General features: G+C 33.6%; 3 protein-coding genes and 1 long non-coding RNA gene across 4 annotated transcripts; 3 read left to right on the forward strand and 1 right to left on the reverse strand.

The window, feature by feature from the left end:
* Nucleotides 1-577: 577 nt before the first annotated feature.
* On the forward strand, nucleotides 578-1,581 carry LOC18588784 (umecyanin-like). The gene is made up of 2 exons (XM_007013424.3): nucleotides 578-909; nucleotides 1,088-1,581. Exons 1-2 carry the CDS (start codon nucleotides 732-734, stop codon nucleotides 1,423-1,425), a joined length of 516 nt encoding a protein of 171 aa, XP_007013486.3. The 5' UTR covers nucleotides 578-731; the 3' UTR covers nucleotides 1,426-1,581.
* A 7,454-nt stretch (nucleotides 1,582-9,035) lies between these two features.
* On the reverse strand, nucleotides 9,036-9,915 carry LOC148760662 (uncharacterized). The gene is made up of 2 exons (XR_016028232.1): nucleotides 9,781-9,915; nucleotides 9,036-9,682 (listed from the first exon to the last, which is right to left on the reverse strand). It is a non-coding gene; the product is annotated as an uncharacterized LOC148760662 (long non-coding RNA).
* Nucleotides 9,394-10,975, forward strand: LOC18588785 (blue copper protein-like). Its single transcript, XM_007013425.3, has 3 exons — nucleotides 9,394-9,650; nucleotides 9,824-10,180; nucleotides 10,389-10,975. Exons 1-3 carry the CDS (start codon nucleotides 9,470-9,472, stop codon nucleotides 10,766-10,768), a joined length of 918 nt encoding a protein of 305 aa, XP_007013487.3. The 5' UTR covers nucleotides 9,394-9,469; the 3' UTR covers nucleotides 10,769-10,975.
* Nucleotides 10,976-12,894: 1,919 nt separating this feature from the next.
* Nucleotides 12,895-19,377, forward strand: LOC18588786 (uncharacterized). The gene is made up of 4 exons (XM_007013426.3): nucleotides 12,895-13,183; nucleotides 13,293-13,891; nucleotides 18,561-18,762; nucleotides 18,908-19,377. Exons 1-4 carry the CDS (start codon nucleotides 13,000-13,002, stop codon nucleotides 19,201-19,203), a joined length of 1,281 nt encoding a protein of 426 aa, XP_007013488.3. The 5' UTR covers nucleotides 12,895-12,999; the 3' UTR covers nucleotides 19,204-19,377.
* Nucleotides 19,378-20,637: the final 1,260 nt, after the last annotated feature.

Consider the following 20,637-nt stretch of genomic DNA (forward strand, 5'->3'; position numbering starts at 1 on the left):
TTCGAGGAATATTAGAGCTCCAACCAATCCATGGAGCCAAGCATCTAAGGCACTTTAAGATTGCTGGAAATGAGAAGGTGGGGAAAACTACTGATAAGATTGAATTAGAACCTCATAAGGCTTTGTTGATCGGCTTTAAAGTTAAGGAAACTGATGAAACTCAAATTTCTTCTTTAACCCCTAAGAAAATGTTACTTGGAAAGAAATGGGAATCCAATCTATTGATAGACTTGGTTTTGGCCAATTGTAAAAGCATGATTTCTATCTTTAAACCCATGTCGCGGTGCTATAAAGGAAATGTGCAGGAAACAGTCAGCGGTCAAGATGTTCAACGTCATCCAATTCGCTTCCCGGGTTGAAAGTTCAAACATCAAAGGACGGTGGCGATGTTTCCACACTTTAGCAGATACTTTTCTTTTTCTTAAAAAAAAATTGTAAGCATGTGAATATGGACCACTTCTCTGCATTGACTCGGTTTGTGGATGTGGATGGCATTCAACAACTGCCCCCACAACGGTAAATCACTAAACAATGTAGTGATTATTCACACATGGCTCCTAATTAATTCACTCAAAGCTTCTTCAACAACTTCCAAGAAAGTTTTCACTCTCCACTATATATACTCTTGCAGAGGGAAGAGAAAGATATACAAAGCACACACTACAGAAGCGGAGAGAGACAGAGATCTAGGGGCGACTGTAAGAGAGAACACATCAAATACGGAAAGAAAAATGGCTAGGCAAATCAGCATCGCAGCACTTTTTGTAGTTTTGGCTGCAGTTGTGTTGCAGAGCACGTATGCTGCAACTTACACTGTAGGAAACTCCACGGGTTGGAGAATCCCACCTAATACTGATTTCTATGATAACTGGACTGACGATACAAACTTCGTGGTTGGTGATATTCTAGGTGAGTTTCTCAGCTCAAAATCCACCTTAATTAAGTCTTTGAATTGAAATAGGAACTTGATCAGCTACATAGATGCTTCTGCTTTGGTTTCTTCGGAGAATTATGCCTGGACAGAGAAGTTCTGGAGTTTGTATATGCATAAGTTTTTGTGACTAATTGACTGTTCCTTTTTTTGCAGTGTTCGACTTTACTACCGGGATCCATGATGTTGCCGGGGTGACAGAAACTGCTTACGACGCCTGCACCACTACCAATGCCATCTTCACTGAGACTACCGGACCGGCAAGAATTAGACTTAACACGACTGGTGAGCACTACTTCATCTGCACCTTCTCTAATCACTGTGCTAGCGGCCAAAAGCTCAAGGTCGAAGTCCAAAATAGCACCACTGCTTCCACACCTGGATCAAGCCCCACCACCCCCTCCGGCACTTCCAGTCCTCCCAGCTCAGCTTCATCCCTTGTTGCCGCCCTCTCTCTTGTCTTGATGTCCATTGCTCTGGTTTTATTATGCTAAATATGTTAACCTCCATTGCCTATTTCTATGTGTTATTATATATGTCAGGTCAGACTTTGTAGTGTATTCCAGAGAGACTTCATTCATTTTATTATATAGATATTGATCTCATGGAGTGATATTTTGTGCTTGAATAAAACTTGATTCATTTTTATAGATTGATCTAATCAGGGCCTTGCTCCGAACTATAGTGTCTTATTATCTGTTAGTGTTGTTTCACGACCACTGGATTTCGCGATTCTTTTACTCTAGTTTGCAAATAAACAGTATGATCTTTTTTAGGGTTTCAACAAAAGATAAAGACAAAAATAGGGTGGTTCCGATGTTTGGGTGACAAGTGGCATATCCGGCTTTTCTAAAATCTACATTATCATTAAGATTTTAATAATTTCTCTTCAGTTTTATATTGACCAATGACACACATGGCCTAATTGAACAAATGGAGATGGCCACCAGCTAATAACCTAACCTTATCTTGATTGCATAAATTAATTTTCCGATTTTAAGTTGCTTTGAACTGAAACCCTTTGCTACGCGTATCTAGACTTTTAACCTTTGGCTATATCATCCACTCCGTATGAATGACTTGGCTAGTAGTTGCAGGAGGTACTTACCTAGAGTTCTCCACTTTTTTCAACACCTTAACTAATGGTGCATGGCATATGTGGAATAGGATGCTAATTTGAACCATGATGAATGAATAGTTATTAGGTATTTGACTTTGCAATGGCAAAAGCAAACTTGGCTTCTTCATCCCTGTACAAGTACCAAATATATCTTATACGATATTTACATTCTTAGTCTTGCTTTTCCTTTGACATGGAGGAGTTCCCTGGTATGCCCCTAGGCCGAATTGGCCGTCCTGGGGAAGGTGCTTTCAAGCTTCCTTTGATTTATATTTTATCAGTGGCAAAATAGCTTTACAAAAGTTGTCCGACAGGATAAGAGAATCACAAGGCAATGTCTATTCTTTTAAAAAAAAATAATTTGAAGGTGGTAGAGAAATGACAGAGTCCACGTCCAGCACGCCAGGTTAATTGATTAATGATAACAGCACTGGTGTAGGCTTCATCGAAAATGGGGAGCAGGCAAAAACTCAAACTTAAAGTTGCTTTGCTAGTTTAGTTGTTGTTGTTCTTTATGCTACCAAAATCCAACCCAATGAGAGCTACATACCCATAGAGGGAAATCAGGTGAAGGTGGCTAAAGTGAGTTTCCAGCAAAAACAGTGGATAGTAGTTAACTCAAAACATACTGTGAAAAATGAGGTATAAAAAGGGCAGCAACAGACTAATTACAGTAGAAGATCGATAATGCAAAGTCTTTCTAATCATGTATCTACCCCTTTTTTTTTTTTTCTACTAGAAGATTCATTATGCACAAAGTAAAAGAATTCTTTGTCAAAATTCTAAGGCGTTACGTACGTGGTTGTGTTAATTTACTCTTTTTTCTTTTACCTTCAGATGATAAAAGGTGCTGAAATATTGTATATATTTTGAGTTGAAAACGCGGATTCTTAGGTAAGGTCCGCAAGATGTTCTTCCTTCCTTTTAAAGGAGAAATTAAAGCAAACAGCAAATCGTCACAATGATGTCAACAGAACGTCATTCTAGCTTTTTATGTCCCTAGGGATCAATTGACAAATAAAGAAGTTTATGGGCCTGAAGGCCCATTCAAACCCTCAAGTCCACCCGACATTTTTAGATAAATTAGTTTTTTAATCTTGCATTCTTGGTGGATGATTCAATACGTATCATAATTATAATAAAAATAAAAATAATGAGTTTGTGGATCATAATTTGATCCGTTTCTAATTAATTATCGTTTGTAAGTAAAAAAAAAAGATTTATTTTCATGAAAAATACAAAAGTTAAATAAATAAATTTCTCTTATAAAAACAATAAACCAATAACCAATTAAAATTTAATTAATAAATTTTGAGATCATGAAAATAAAAGGAGAAAACTCACATGAGTTTTGACACGTATCCTTTTAGCAACCAATAAATACTCAGTTAGTTATGCATTTAGAATATCAGTCAAAATTTTATAATTCATTAACACACACAATCTATTATTTAAAATATATAAAGTTTGAAACTTAATTTTCTAACCACTAATTAGGAATATTAGTTTATAGGCGCATTCCGAAAAAAAGATACAAAGCATTAAGAAATAAGAAAGAATGAAGTTTATTTCAACTTAATTTTAGATATTCAAGCACAATTTCTTGTGTAGAATATTATTTTACTTACCAAAGAATTACAATATTAAAAATCATTGCGTCAATGTAATAATCAATCAAGTTCTTTTATGTATTTATAAGTAATTTTTAAATTATAAAAAGACATTTATTTCCATAATTAATGACAAACACTTATAAATAACAAAAAGAATTACAAGTCTCATATAAAAAAATCAATCCAAACTACTTATAAATGTAATTATGAGTCATAAGTTTCATATGAAAAAATTACATATTCATTATTACTTGTTATCTATTTACTAATATTATTATCAGTTATATAGAATAGAAGTTTCAATGAAGCAAGTATTACTGATTGATGATTTTATTAGTAATATACCAAAACTTTAAAAAAAAAATACGTTACATTCAACTTGTTGGCTCTCTTTTCAAAATTTTATTTTTTATCAGTTTATGAAAATTACAATCTCTATAAATGTTACTTCTAATCATATATAATATAAATCTTAGATATCAAGATATACTATGAATTTAATAAAAATTTAATCATTCATTAAGAATAATCTCTCTTTCTCTAAAATGATCCCTGGTCTAAACTCTAAATCTAATCTTCTTGAATTAAAAAATGCATTTACTGCTAGCCATAGAGATGCAACTCTGTAACCTGCTTAAGGTGTGGAGCTTGGTCCAGATTAGCCATCCTAGCTATAACATAATGTTGAGTAGAGCTGACAAAGTTAATTTGAATGAAAAATTTTGACTGATTCATTCAAATCCAAAATCGAGATAATTTGATTTGATTAGAAAAAATCAAGTCAAATATGTTTGATCTTTTAGAGCATGGAATTAGAAAATAATGAAAAAGATTTCAAGGCATGAATTAATGTCTTTGATTTTAAGATTTTAGGAAACTGCAAAAATACAATAAAATTCAACAATCATAATTATTGATTGTACAAACATTTTTATTGATATTTAAATAGTAATTATTTTTAAATATAATTTTATTATTTAATTATTTGTAGATACCAAATATCAAGTATCTTTATAATATATTAATTAAATATTATTAATTTAATTAATTTTAAAATCTATCAAAGATTGAAAAACCTACTCATGGTCCATCTAGCATTTTAACCCACCTTAGTTCAACTATTATGAATTTATTCTATTTTTTATCTAAGTGATTCTTGTATGTTCTCTATTTTCAATGTGAAATTATGTCTCACATTCATTATTGTTGAAAATGTTCCACATGATTTAAATTTAAATCGAATTAAAAAATTGATATAACATTATTTGAATTCGAAATGATCCAAATAATCAAAATTAAAATGATTCAAAATTCTTTTGATCCAAAATGACTCGACTTGCCTAATTGCCATCTCTATCTCTAGACTGTTGAGGCACATGAAGCTCAAATCAAATGAGCCTGTGCCTATCCACTTTAGGTTGTTAATGTCCAAGTTTCAAAGGTGCTTAGTTTTCCATATTTTTGAAGCTATGCCACCTACTTTACTATGAATAGTTACAAAATCAGTTGATCTTGCTAGTGGCAAATAGCAGACTCCCATCTTAGATTACATCTGCTGCTTTTTGCATTTTCATTAAGGCCTTGATCGAATAAACTTCTTTTGTTGAACGTAGAGAGAAGTGACCCATTTTGATGACACTTATCCCACGGTAGGAAAGCATTCCTTCTATCCCCAATTTGATGGTGTATGAAGCTGTCTTCCCCATAAGCTTTAATTATTTTATCGAGGTCCAGCTGCTGCTATGACGGATGGGGACCTGCCAAAAAAATTTTCTTTGTTTTAGCAGGTGAGCTTTCACTATACTATTGAACTAGACTGCGTAAAGAGTGTCCAAAACTCCAAATGTTCTTTAAATTCCAGGCTTGAACATGATGAAATTGACTGAAGAAAATATGTTCCTGTGTCTTCAAATTCTACCGTCCAGTCTGGCTACTCTACACCTCCATCAGTTCAATTCATTTCTGCTTTAAACCTGAACACACCATTCTTTGCCTTTGCTTGTCAGGTATGTTCATATCTAAAATCAATTGATATCCTTAAAGAACGCCGAGGAAAATAATAGACAGCTTTTCAATTTTAGTTCAGCTTCTAAACATAATTTTTCTACCAAACTTCACTATTTAGATAAGCACGGACAACCTAACATTCTGATTACATAAGAAAGGGGTAAGAGGCTGTTACAGTTGAACTAGCTAGTACAAAAGTTAGTAAGCTTAATTGACATCTGTTAAGCATATATTCAGTAGATCCTGAACAAATTATTTGGATATGATTTTAGTTTTGTCCCTTAACTCTCATTGACCCTGCCTATGTTGGTGGGATAGTGATTACATTTCACCTAAGATATTAAACTTTTTCATGGACGTTAAGCATTTGACTTAGCCGGTGACACTGCAGACTGACACGGTTAGTACTTCAAAAACTCTTTCTTACCTACCCCGCCATTGCATGTGAACTAAACAGTTTCATTCTCAAGGACTCTCCCACGCTGACTTACAAAAGCTTATCATCCTAGAAACCTCTATTTCATATGAAGCTTACCCATTTTCGTGGTTAATGCATTCCAGGGGAAGCAATAAAACCGCTACAGTTAATTTTTCTGCGAAGATATATAGGAGCTTTCGTTAAAAGTGTGGAAGAAATTAGTCCAAATATGTTTAACAACCACCTTTTACTTGAGAACTGAAGGAATTTTAAAGGCATCTCATTTCAGCATGTGGTAAACTAGGATGATTACTGTCAATCCTTTTCCTTTTCTCTGGCTCGAATAAATCCAAGTATGAACTAACAAGTCAGATGCAACTAGTGCTTCTGTTCAAATCTTTAATGGGGAAACTATATAAAACAGCCCATCTTTGCTGACAACGGGTCGGGCAAAACAAATTTATACTAATTTTGAAGCCCAAAATGGATGTCCATGGTCCACTTAGTAAGGCTATGACTTTGTTGGTGTCGTGTCGTCGTGTTTCCCTATTTTAAATTTCACTTATAATTTTATATAATTTATAAAATTTTAAAATATAAACTAATCTGTATTTAAATATTTGAATAAATAGTTGATACATAAATTTTTCATTTAAAAATATAAAAAATAATACAAATTAATTTAACTAAATGACAAATCATTGCATACTAATTTAAATTAATATATAGTTCACAAGGAGATCATCAAAAGATCAAATTGCCATAGTATGGGACATTAATATAGCTCGTGGGTTATGCTTGCTTAAAAGGTACGTATTCAGGGCAATCTTGAGGAACTGTAGATACTTGATTTTGGTTAATACTGTTACTCTAAAAAATTATGTTATAACATAATATTGTACAAAGAATAACCTGAACAAGCGGAGTGCTACTTCATGCAGAATAATTAGAACAAGTGAAGCGTTACTTCACGCAAAACAATTAGAATAAGTGGAGTACTACTTAAGGCAAAACAATTAGAATAAGTAAAGCACTACTCTATATGGAACAACTAATACAAGTAAAACAGCTATTTCGAATAGAATAACCACTTCACTTGAGTGACAGTGAAAGTAACTCGGAATAAGTGACAGGGTTCATGGATTACTTTCATCTTGGGATGTTTCGGAGAGTTTGGCTTGGTGGTTTAGATATGGAGGTAGTTAAGAGGTCTTCCTCTTAACCTTTTCTTGAAGTACAAGTATTTCACCCTCTTAACTTATTCTCGTATACCTGTTCACATGCACTTTCTTCTCTTGTACCTATTTTTGTACAGCTTCTTCCCCTGTACCTATTCATGTACAACTTTTCTCTATCATCCCCTACTCAAGAACAAGTCTCATTAAATATAATTACTTCAATAGTCACATAATAAGTTTCTAATAGTTATTCAATATTAATTTTCAGTAATGGTTACCTAATATTAAATTTCTCCACAATAGTGTCATTCATTACGTATGTTAAAACCTTTTCTTGTAACCGTTATTTCTGACACTATATATAAAGCTTTTATAATTCAAATAAGGGAAACTTTTCTCCTTCACTTTCAGAATTATCCGACTTTCACTCAAAGTTTTTCTCATTAACTTATTCTCATTTAAAACACCAATTCTTTTTTTATCCTCTTTCACCTACCACAACATTTGGTACTTCAAAAATTGCTCTAATCTTCCTCTCCGTCACCTCCGATACATTCCTTACTTGTTTGCAATGCTTCTTTTTCTTCTTATCACAAGAACCCCTCTTATAGGAACCAATATGAGATATGAAGAGAGGTCTACCTAGATAGATAGATTGCATTTGCAACACCATTACGGAATATACAATGGTGAAAAACAGATGTGTCACTGGAACAAATCTTGTGCCTTGACAATTATTTGCCTGACTCAAATCTTGTGAGTATTTGTCTATCATGCCCCCTGAAATCAAGATTTGAAGCACCAAAGCACATCTACCAAACCTCTTGAACATCAGCGCTTCGATCTAAGCCTTAATTTTCAACGATGAACAATAGCATACTGCACGGTCATGCATGTTAAATAGCTAGTGGTACCAAGATTTTAAGCTTGAAGAGATAAAAATAAAAAATTCAATATTTGAAGGAATGAAATTAAAAAATTTTTGAAAAAATAAAGATAAAATTTTAAAATAAAGACAAGATTATAAATTTTTGAAATTTTGGGGGACAAGGTCCCTCCTAGATCCATCTCTCTCCGCCTCTGGTCTATACAAATGAATAGTTAAAAAGAAAAGTAAATGGAGAGAAAACAAAACAATAGTAGTTACTTGAAATGACACTGACTGTTTTTATTATGCTTGAGAGAAAACGTTGAAAAGAGTAAGTGTCGTGACTAATATATTTGATCAAGGTGTAGCTTTCAAGCTTACTTTATTATTTTTGTGAATTAAAAGTGAATACCTATTAAAACTCTCCAATTTTACATATATTTGATATCTGGATCGAGAATACACATCATAAATAAAATATTTGAGGTTTAACTTTCTAATCTCCTGCTAAAGGAAGATTCGAATCATGAAATACGTGCACTATCAAATAAAAATAATGAAATCATGATCTTATATGAGAAAGAACAAGAATGGAAACTTCATGTTTATAAACAATTGTATTTCTGGCTGGAAGATGCATGTTGGTTTAATCGGTAAAAGTTTAACAGAACTTTTGACTACTAGGTATAGAATTGGACTAACATTAAAAAAAAAAAATTCTCGAAAGTCTATAACGTAAGTTCAGGGCAATAACTCAAAGAATTATATTTCCCTTTCTTTCCCCAATGAATCCGTTAAGAATTAGACAAATATAACAAAAAAACGAAGACTTTTGACTAATTACTCTCAAGTCTTAAAAATTACTCCATGTACGGGGGCAAATGAATACTACTCTAAGCATGGTGGAATACTGAAATGTAGAAATTAACAAAACACGTAAAAATAATTATAGAAAAATCAATCTTCTAGAAATGGAAATCGAAAATTCGTAGAAACAAAAGAAGAAAAACTGACGGGATTTTTGCAAATCTTCATCTCTGGTGCTTTGGGTTTGTGTTTCTATATCTGTCCCCATCACCCAAGTTGCTGAATTCATTATAGAAGTAATCGTCTATTTTTCTTTCGTTCTAGAATCCAATTCAGCTGACCAATGATACTAAAATAAGAGTAGAAAGAAAAATTGGTAGAGATCAATTTTTTCAACCAATCACATACTAAAAATTGGTTAAACTATTTTCGTGATCTCTATAAAAAGTCATAAAGACACAAATCAACCACTCGGATCTCAAATTCTCAGAAGATACAAAACCCAAAACAACTCCTTGACAAAAGATATGGCTAGGAGTTCTAGCTTAGCGATTTTGGTCATAGCTTTATTGGCCATATTGCAAGCCACCGCTGCACAGACAACGCATGTGGTTGGTGACGAGTTGGGTTGGCTGGTCCCTCCCGGTGGGCCCATTGCTTACTCTACTTGGGCTGCCATGCAAACTTTCACTGTTGGCGATGTCCTTGGTATGTGAACAAGTCTTGCTCTTTTTTGTTTTCTGTTTGAGTGAAGAGAAAGAAGATCAGAAATGAAAATTTAAAATCCTTGTTACAAAAAGATGGCGTTTCATTTTAAGAGATTTCAAGCTTTTGCAACCTGAACTTGGGTCTTATGAAGCAAGTTTTGCTTGTATTTTCAGTTTTCAACTTCACTACTGGAGAGCAAGATGTGGCCATGGTCACCAGGGAAGCCTATGAAACGTGCAACTCAACGAATCCCATTTCCCTTAAAACAACTGGTCCGGCGAACTTCACCCTTGACTCAATTCGCGAGTACTATTTCATAGGTACTATGGACCAACGCTGCTCCTTAGGGCAGAAGTTAGCCATCAATGTTCCTGCCCCTGGACCTCGGCCTAGCTCTGTTCCTCCTCCTCCACGAGGGCCAATTACCTACACCGTTGGTGATGACTTGGGTTGGCTTGTCCCTCCTGCTGGTCCCCTTGCGTATGAGACTTGGGCTTTCAACAAGACTTTCCTTCTGGGAGATACTTTAGGTAACACTTGGACCTTCATAGCCACGATCCATAGAATTAGCAATCTAAAGTATTGATATGAAAAAGTAAGGTTTAGGTTGATGTTTTAGCTATTTACAGTTTTGTTTCTTAAAAAAAAGAAAGGAATAAAAATTTAAATACTAAATGTCAAAAGAGAAATACTCATCTAATGCTATCTTTAAATTTTTGTTTTTTTTTTTTTTTGCAGTATTCAATTTCATCAATGGAACACAAGACGTGGCTGTTGTGACCAAAGAAGCCTATGAAACCTGTGATACTAACAACACCATCACGGTTTTAACCACTAGTCCTGCTAATATCAGCCTCACCACCACCGGTGAGCATTTCTTCACTAGCACTTACGCACGCCACTGCGACTTGGGTCAGAAGCTAGCCATTAATGTCACAGCCATTACTAGCACTTCAAATCCACCATCAAGCTCCACAGAGCCTCCATCCAGTGGCTCAAATCCTGTTTCTGAAGGTCCCTCTGCTGCGCCGCCTCCTTCTCTAGTTAGCTCAGCCCCGTCTCCTCTCATAAGCGGCTTCTTCATCACCCTCTTTTCTCTAGCCATGGCATTCTTTTAACATACATTAGTACGTAAATATGTCACTACATTTATTGTTTGTCTTTAGGACTATGTTATCATTACATTGCATACTTGTACTCCGAGGTAACATTCATTTTATTTGGTTTTCGCTCCGTATTTGGATGTTTGGGGAGAGGAATTGAGTGCCTTCTCCTTGTCATTATTTCATACTTTTATACAATATTATATGTCATTAATTTATCAAGATGTCGATTTAATTTTTTTTTATCTTTTAAGAACTTAAAATTATATTATAATTATCATAAAAAGTGAATTTTTTTTTTACATCCATTAAAAAAATGGTCTCATAATTTTTCAAAAACATATGGTTAGTAATATAAACCCATCCATACCAAATCAACCGTCAGTAACTCTAATTAACTTAGAAACTTAATATATAAGTTAAACAAAAAAGGAAAAGAAAATTAACTTATAAAACATGGGCTGGAGCTTAATTTTGATTTTTCATTAAGCCCAATTTCTTTCCCCGATTGGACTTCACAAACTAGGCGTAACAAATAAATGGGCTTAAGAAAGACTTGTAACATGTGCCTCAAACATGGACTAACTTAAAACAACAAGTGCTTGATCATATAGCTATAACTGCGATCATGAATTTTATAATTTTACGATGAAATAAGAAAGAGCTTAAGCCCCTTTTTAGTTTAAGTTTATCATTGTTTTCTTAATTTTGCTTTTCCTTACTTTCAAAGGAATATTTGCCTGTATTTGTATAAAACAAATATGTACCAACTTCAAATTTTAATATTTATCGAATCAAATAACATCTTATTTTTTTCATTAAGTTTCAAGAATAAATTATTACAACATAATTGAATTAAAATCTTATAAGTGATTAAGCTCAATGGTAAAAGCATAGGCTTTATTTAACCCCACATTGGCTTATTTCAGTTTTTGGATGATAAGTTTTTGCATTTGGTGTGAAGGAAAATGGAAATATAAAATGATCGTGTGTAGTAATTTTTTTTATTTAAGTAACATTTTTAATTGTTAGGTAAACTTGGGTACAAAATCCTTGGATTTGCTAGAATTTGAGTTCTGCGCAATATTATATTTATACTCTCTGTGGAAGCTTATGGACAAACTTGATCATCTTTTCTTATTTCATAGTAATTGAGTCACGTAATCTCTTTTGACTCCATTAATCTCAGCCATCGTATAATGAAAGTATTTATTTTTTGTCTCAAAATGAATTAAACTCATTAATTATGATGTTATCACATGTGTCAGTACCACAACCACAACCTATTCTAGCATTATTTATAGTCAGCCATGCACATTGACCAGTCCTTTTCTTGAAGTTTTCAAAGTTCTAACTTTTCCAGAAAGTAATACTTGCACGATAAGAGATGAGCTTCCTCCCAAATTTCATGACCATCTTCTTTGGCACTTCCTTGCAGAGTTTTTGTTCTTATTTTTTGTATTGTTTTAATCATCAATTTGATTGCATAATGAAAGGTAACATAACTTTCCCCATATCGACAATCCTACCAAAACGACCATATCATTTTGTAAACAAAACAAAGTTCTCTCATAGAGTCATGGGTATGAAAATAAGATCATTAATGTTATTTTCAAGTTCGTTAACATTCCAATTTGAACAGAATTTTGAATAATTTCATCATCTATGGCTTTAGACCTTTATAATATTGTAGCTTACCATTAAAAAGTATTTCTTGTTCACATCTTTCAATCTTCCTTCTTTTTTGTTACAATTTTTATATGGAAATTATACAGAACCATCCTCAGTACATCTATGGTCCAAACCTGTTCTTTATTAGTTCTTTTTCATCTAATTTAACTTTATACGCTCTTTTACTTTAAATAGAACTTAAATACATGCAATTAATTGGCTATCAAAGCCTTTCATAGACTTTACAAATCAAACAAAGACTTGGCAAGTGAACCTTAGAAAGTCGTCCGATTTGGTAGAGATTTCACGCGGCAAAAGTCCCAAAACTCGGCAAAATTGCACCACCACTCTCACTCTGCAATTAAAATCGGTGCTTTCATGATGTTGACCAAACGATACACGTGTCCTCCATCAAACGAATAGCATTCCATCATAGTGGCAAAGCATTTTGCCTATAAATAAATTGGAGGCAAACAAAATGGTAACCTCTCCCACTTGAGTTCTCTGTCTCCCTTGGAAAGCAGAAGCAGAGTAACAGAGAAAAGGGGTGACCTGAATTTTAAGAACACAAGAAAATGGGAAGAAGATTGAACATTGTATTTCTTGCAACAATTGCCATAGCGGCTATGCTGCAGAGCTCGTCGGCGCAGACAGCTTATGTTGTTGGGGATGCGTTAGGTTGGGCCATTCCTCCTGGCGGCGCCGTGGCTTACACCACATGGGCAGCAAACAAGACTTTCAGAGTTGGTGACACTCTTGGTAAGTAAACGAACGGAAAACGTTTCAGATACTCGTTTCTTCTTTTGGTTTACCCCTTTTTTCAATCGAATCGGAGTGATTTAACATGTTACTATGAATTTTTGTGCAGTTTTTAATTTTACTAGCGGATCACACGACGTGGCTAGAGTGACAAGGGCGAATTTCGATGCTTGCAACTCTGCAACTCCTCTTCTTTTACTATCAAATGGTCCTGCAAATTTTACCCTCAATGAAACTGGCGATCACTATTTCCTCTGCGCCTTTCCTGGCCACTGCAGTGCTGGTCAAAGATTGGCGATAAACGTTAGTGCTGCAGCCTCATCTCCTGCCCCTCAGCCTTCAACTCCACCCCCTCAACCTTCTTCTCCTGCTCCTCAACCCTCTACTTCTCCACCAGCTTCTACCCCTCAGCCTTCTGCCCCTGTTCCAGCTCCCCAAGCTAGCTCCCCTTCACCCATCTCTCCACCAACGTCCCCGGCGACCCCACCATCCTCTTCCTCACCCCCACCTTCAACGGCAACACCACCATCCTCCACCACCTCACCCCCACCATCAACGGCAACACCACCATCCTCCACCACCTCTCCCCCACCTCCCGCCGGAGATAACGGTCCCACCCCACCACCGCCTGGCAACTCGGCAACATCTCTAGGTGTTGCTGGGCTGTCCGCTACTTGCCTGTCCTTTATTATAGCTTTGTTCATGTGTTAATTAAACATAGTAGTAAAATAGAATTAATGTGAGAGAGGGCATTCATTTTTCTTCGATGTCTTATTGTCATACAGATTGAGATTTTGATTGCAATAAAGAGATATTTTTGACATATGAGTCGACAATCATGAAGGTCTTGAATACTTGTGATTGAATTGTTAATGCGATTACAAAATTTTCAACCTCTCCAATTAGTAAGCCACTCTGCTTTTGTGTGGTCCTCAATCCTCATGGCCGGTTACAAATGAGACGTTTGGATTTGACAGGGTGCCCAAAGACTTCCAGCATAGTTTAGACGAAAAGAAAGCAGATTCTTTGAACGTACATGGGAAGGTGATATTGTTTTTCCAAAACTAACAGGAAAAGAGGGGGAGATCAATTGGGTCAAGATTAGGACCTATTTAGGTTACCAAAAATTTTGTATGTTTGTTGGCATCTTCGTAAATCAAACATTTGAAAAAGAGTGTATAATCTATATATGCATATCTACGAGAAAGATCTTTATTTTTTTGGTTTGCCAAAATTTAATGTGGCTAGATAGAGGAAATATTTTAGGAATATATTCTCAATAGGCAAGATTTAATACTTGGTACTCGAATTCTAGCTAGGGTTAATTTTACGACTTAAACACACATGAATAAACTAACAATAAAATGAAAATATGCTAAATAATTTAAAACAAGGAAAAGGACAATATTCAAAGAGTCAAAATAGAAAATGACAATAACGTAAAGTTGCTAAGACTTAAAAACCAAACCCAAATGAATGAGCTTATAAATTGGAAATATTGGAGGATCAAAGGTCTCAAAGCTATCAGATACCGTAGCATGCCCGTCGCTTTGTATCGCTACCCTGTTTCAAAATAACCCCAGCTATTGAGAATTATTCCCTCAGGACAGATGACCTTCAAGGTTCGGATTTAAAATCACTTTTTTTTTTTAACAGAAAAACATGAAATTACATTTGCCTAAAATTGGATTAGAGATGGCTTTGGACGGATTTTAATTAATCGGGTATTTGATCCGATTAAACTCAATTAATGCAGTTTTAAATATTTATAAATAGATACAAATATATTTCTATAGTAAAATTAGCACTTGTTAGAGTTTGGACTATAGTTCGGGGTTTAAGGGTTGAGATATCTTGTTACTCAGAATCATTTTACATATTAGTTTTTTTTTTTTTTGAAAAATGATAATATTATTGATCCAAAAGCTAGAATGCCATAGTAAGTGTCTGTTTAAAAAAATAAAAAGCAAACCAAACGTGATCTTTTGAGAAGTTTTTAAAAAAAATAATTTTTTTTAAAAACAAAATTTTAAAAAAAAGAATTTAAAGAAAAACTCCAAAGAAGAGCTTTCTCTTCTCTTCTTTTAAAAATATATTAAGTTTTTAACAAATATCCCTCTCTTAATCAATCATCCTTTCCTCTTCTTTCTTTTCAAATCATCATTTTTCAACGAAAATCACGATTTCTCTCTTCTCTACCTCTCTCTACAAAAACTAATAAAAAAACAAAAAACTCAACAACAGAATATCAAAATTTAGAATTTTTTTATTCTTACAAAGATTAAGAGAAAAAAATTTAAAATTTAAAACTGCATTCAGATACTATTTAAAAATTTTCTCTTTTTTTCACCAAAAAGGATTTTAATGTTAAATACATAGTTTCCTCTTTTCTTTTCTTTTTTGAGAATTGAAGCATTACGGTCCGATTGCTTGTTAGATCAATAAAAATCTAATACTATTGCTATTATACAAGTTTGAGAGTTATTTCTTTTTTTTTTAACATATGAAATTATATATAAACTTGAAGCATTATATCGTAGTTTATGAGGTGATTGAAGATGGCATGAATGCCCTTCATGATAATTTTAACCAAAATTAAAACTTATATAATTTATTTTGTTAAACAGTTTATCAAATAGTTTTAATTTAATTCTAAAAGTTATTATTTTTTACAATGGCTTAATAATAACTTTTAAGTTAAAAAAAAAAAAAGCTAGGCTAAACAGACTCTAAGTCTTGATCCGAATTAGAAAAAGACTCTTTTTGACATAAGAAGACTAACTTTGGTAAAGATGTAACCTAGTACACAAACAAAAGTGAGCAGGTTGTTCAAAAAGTAATTGCAGCACAGGCATAATATGAGAGAAGTAGGAGCACATTTCTTGTAATGTATCCAATTAAATTTCATTATGTTTTATAACAGACCACCGTAATGTAAGATTGTAATGCAATCACATTACAACTAAGAGATGTAATGTGCTCGCAGTCCAAAATCAATGCAATCACATTACATTGTACTTTGCAATGTTATTAAAGATATTTTTACCTTACAGCTTTATTACTTTGTTAAAAACAATTTGTAATGTTATAATTAAAATAAAAAATATTAAAATAAAATATATAATATAAGAATTAGAAATTAAAATAAAATTTATATAATATAGGTTAAAAATTAAAATAAAATATATAATATAAAAAATTATACTAAAGAAATGAAAATAAAATATATAAGATTATAATAAGAAATAAAAATAAAATATATGACATTAAAAATATATTTAAGAAATGATATTATATCAAAATTAACAATAAAAAGTACAAGTATATTTAAGAATAATGGTATTTGTGATATCCGTTCAGTACAACCAATAGTTGTTTCTGATATAGTTCTGACCCATGTCACTGGAGTTAATTGTGATTTTGATTTTGACCCGTGCTGCTAAGGTTAATTGTGGTTTTATTTCTAACTTATGCCACAAATGTTAAATGTAATCATAGCATGTTACAGGAGATCAATAAAAATATGAAATCAATGTAAAATTATGTTCTGTTCTGTTAACTGAAAGTTTAAAAATTTTGTTAGCTATGTTATCTGAAGTGAAATTATATTGACTTTTTTTTATAATTTGAAAATCAAAATTGAAATATATGTTTCTGAATGAGATTACCCAAAATTTTGTTTTGATACTTATATGTGTATTAGTAATTTTGGACCTAAATATTTTGAGCATGCTTAACTCAGTTGAAGGGATATCAGTTACTTGTTGAGTAGTTGTACTGATTCCTATAATCTCATCATTTTACAGATTTCAACATTTTGCATGTTTGGGAGTTACACTTGCTTGGCGAGAGTTTTGATTAGCAAGATTAACGTATGTCTTTGAATAATTATAAGCTTTAACATGAATAATCAATTTTTAGTTTATTTAGCAAATGTTAACTAGATCAAAAATTTGTATATTTTGAAGGATTGTATTTTAATATTATATTTTAAAATTTGAGGTTTTATAAAATACAGAATTTATAAAAATTGTAGAGATATTATATTAATTAAATATGATATTATTGTCTTACATGCTTATAAGATTCGTCCCTAAGTATACGTTGATTGTTAAGTCCTAAAGTTTGGGTTTGAGACGTGACAGTTTGACTCTACATTTGTTCGGTCCTTGTCCCGTGCCGCCGCCATTAATTTCCTACCCGGCTACCCCTCCTAATTTTTCTAATCGTAGCCTCTTTTCGGCCTTCACTTTGCTCTTCCTGATCCGTTAATCGCTTTTTTATTACTGGTTTCTTTATCTGCATTTTCTACTTGCTTTTCTTCTTTCTTTATTTGCTATTCTATGAACATTTTGCTTTACTCTCCACATCATATTTCCACAATTAGATAAAACGTGAAGATTCCTGAACTCTTAGTTTAGTTGGCATTCATATCTGTAATTTTTTTTTTGTCTAATTAATCAACCAGAGCAACATCAGCGTTCCAAAAGTATATAGACCTCTTTTTGTTAAAACCATCCATAAATTTCTGAAAAAGAATACCAATTTGACAACCAATCCCTCCATTTCTAGGTAATATAGCTGCCTGAAGTAGCCTTTGGAGGAGGACAAACATGGATCCCCTTGCAGGTCATATATAGTCATATATCACATGTCTTGTTTATCAACACTCAACCCCCATCTGGCGATTACACTCACCTAAGCTACATTTAGAGTCTCTTAAAATTTCATATTCTAAGTTTAACCTCTTTGATTTAATTTTCAGCTATATATAGTTACTTTGAACATTGTGATTCCAAATTCAGAGCTTGGTCTGCAATAATTTGTTTATATGTCAATATGTGTGTGTGTGGTTATGATATAACAAGCTCGTGCTATTGGTTTGCATAGGCATTCTGATGTTAATGTTTACTGGATCTATCAATGACATAAATCCAATCAAATTGTTAATACCATGTGTTTACAGAAATCGATAATTTTGTGACTTGTAGAAACAGGAAGTGCAAAATGATCGAAAATCAACAAATAGAACATGCGAAACAAAAGAAAATTAAACCGTGGACCATGTCAATTTTGAAGGCAGAAGAGTATTAGTGCCTTAGTCCTTTTCTGGCGCTAGCTACCAAAGCAAGGAACGTATTCCACTTCTACTTTCTAAGTAAGGTTAGTCCATGGCCATGCGACTGGACCAACAATTTCCCTGCACGTTTCTTATGCAGTTACTGCCTTTTAGTGGACTTGCTTTTGTGTGTATATATATATATATGCAAGATGTAGACACCATGGTTATCGAATTACTCATTCCCATTTTCTTTCTAAATCATAAAATTTCTTCAAGGGAAACAAGACGAGCGGATTCTCCCTAGGGGTGACCTGAGAAACACAAAAAATGACTAACCACCGAGTGGGCCTGAGCTTGATTGGGTTATTGATAGTGGCAATGACATTTCTAGAGGGTGCAATTGCAGCTGATTACACTGTGGGAGACAACTATGGTTGGGATGTTCCTCCCAATAACTCCAGTGACTTTTATGCGAGCTGGGCGAACAGATTTGAATTTAAGATTGGAGATGTAGCGGGTAAGTGTCCCTTAAATATATCTTTTTGGACATCAACTATCTACCATTTCTTTGTTCAGAGCATAAAGAAAAAAGAAGTTGATTACGGGTCTCTTGATTGCTTGATAGTATTTTCTAACCCTTAATTCTTAATTTCTTCATTCAGTATTCAACTGGACTGGGGATCACACAGCAGCTCAAGTGACAAATAAGGCTGATTTTGATAGCTGCAACAAAAGCGGTGCAGGAATAAGGCTCATCGGAGAAGCTGGGGTAAGGGTACCTATCACTTGGGAGGGCTTCCACTATTTCATCTGCACCGTTGATACTCACTGTGAGCAAGGCCAGAAGGTGGCTCTCAATGTTACAGCTGATGTATCATCTGCTCCGGGTCCACATCCCACCGTGTTTGCCTTTTCCATGGTTCTCTGTGCCTTGGCCATCGTTTTGTTGATTCATTGAAATGTTCAAGCTCCGTCCATTGCTGCAACCTGCTGTTAAGTAGAGCTAAGAGACGATTAGCATTGATTTAATTTACAGGGATGATTGGAGTATAATTAATAAAGTTGTTATCTCCAGATTTCATATCCTTTTCTCCAAATCAAAAATAAATGAATAAATAAAACTATTATCCTACATCAATAACTATGTTTTGGCTTGCTATACATACATACTTTCTTTTTTTGCTCTCTCTCCCTTTTATAAGTAAAAGTTGTATATATCCAAAGAAGCATCCTGCTACAAGTAAAACAAGCAAAGATGAAAAGCTTACAAGAATAAGCAAAACCCTCCACGTACCAAAACCAAGCCTCCTCCTTATCTTAAATAGTTTAATTATGACCTCACCAGCACCACCACCATGGTCAAATAAAACCTTTCAATCCCCACAACTTTATATAAAATTTAAAATCTATTTTAATTCGCTCTCAAATTTTATTTCAACACTTAATATGCTCTTATAATATTTTTGTATTCAAGAAGTTTTTCAATTTCTCAATTTGATGCAATTAGATCAAAGCATCGAAATACATAACTCTTGACTCAAATCTAACGGTCCTGATATTGGCAAATGTCCTAAGCCAATAGAAATTAAACCCACTTTTTGGTTCTGCCCGAAAACAAAAACACCCACTTAGGTAGATTGAGGTAGGATCACAAATACCCCCCTACATGGGCCTCCAGTCTACCAGTTATAGTATTGGTTAGGAGTACGTATTTGGGCTCATTTTAGTTTGAACCCAAATTGGTCTGAGCAGTTCATCTATCCTTAAAAAAGCCCAACTGAAAAGGAAAAAGCCCCCTTTTTTCATAAAGGAAAAATTATACTATTGTCTATAAAATATTAATAATTCATTTTGATTGAACTCATACTAATTTTCGCTAGTATTAATTAATTGACAGAACATTGCAATCGTACTGTTCGATTGTACGATCTGATATAATGATCACGATCCTAACAATCTAGTATTACATAAACTACTAAAGGGACAGTTTCGCATAACAATAGATTTGCTAGTTGAAGGACATATTAATTTGCTTGCTATGTCTTCCCCGACTCTGTTGAAACCTTAAAAATGGACTTTGATCATAATTTCCTTGGATTCACACTCTAAATTCATTCATTCAACTGAGTGCGCAGAAATCATGATGTTGTGCTACATTTATTTTCCTAGTTTCACACTCAACCATTATGGAAAATACAAAATAAAACAAAAATCTCTTCTCAAAGGTCAAAAAATTTACAAGTATTTTGTGTTGAAAAAGACCGTGATAGCTTTCCTGGGATTTCTGTATCCCATATACTGTCAAAAACTAATAATTCAAGCAGCGAAAAATATGCTTAATTTCCAGGAAAACTACGTAGTCTCTGCTTCCAGAAGTAGAAATAGTTATCAA

This window comes from Theobroma cacao, chromosome 9, assembly GCF_053813885.1.
Source record: "Theobroma cacao isolate CCN51 chromosome 9, ASM5381388v1, whole genome shotgun sequence".
NCBI lineage: Eukaryota > Viridiplantae > Streptophyta > Magnoliopsida > Malvales > Malvaceae > Theobroma > Theobroma cacao.

Bases quoted from the DNA above. Each gene is read 5' to 3' on its own strand.
- LOC18588784 (XM_007013424.3), top strand. From the start codon at position 732: ATGGCTAGGCAAATCAGCATCGCAGCACTTTTTGTAGTTTTGGCTGCA. The intron at 910-1,087 runs GTGAGTTTCTCA...CTTTTTTTGCAG, and splicing joins CGTGGTTGGTGATATTCTAG to TGTTCGACTTTACTACCGGG.
- LOC18588785 (XM_007013425.3), top strand. From the start codon at position 9,470: ATGGCTAGGAGTTCTAGCTTAGCGATTTTGGTCATAGCTTTATTGGCC. The intron at 9,651-9,823 runs GTATGTGAACAA...TTGTATTTTCAG, and splicing joins CACTGTTGGCGATGTCCTTG to TTTTCAACTTCACTACTGGA. The intron at 10,181-10,388 runs GTAACACTTGGA...TTTTTTTTGCAG, and splicing joins CCTTCTGGGAGATACTTTAG to TATTCAATTTCATCAATGGA.
- LOC18588786 (XM_007013426.3), top strand. From the start codon at position 13,000: ATGGGAAGAAGATTGAACATTGTATTTCTTGCAACAATTGCCATAGCG. The intron at 13,892-18,560 runs TAATTAAACATA...GGGGTGACCTGA, and splicing joins TTATAGCTTTGTTCATGTGT to GAAACACAAAAAATGACTAA. The intron at 18,763-18,907 runs GTAAGTGTCCCT...TTCTTCATTCAG, and splicing joins TAAGATTGGAGATGTAGCGG to TATTCAACTGGACTGGGGAT.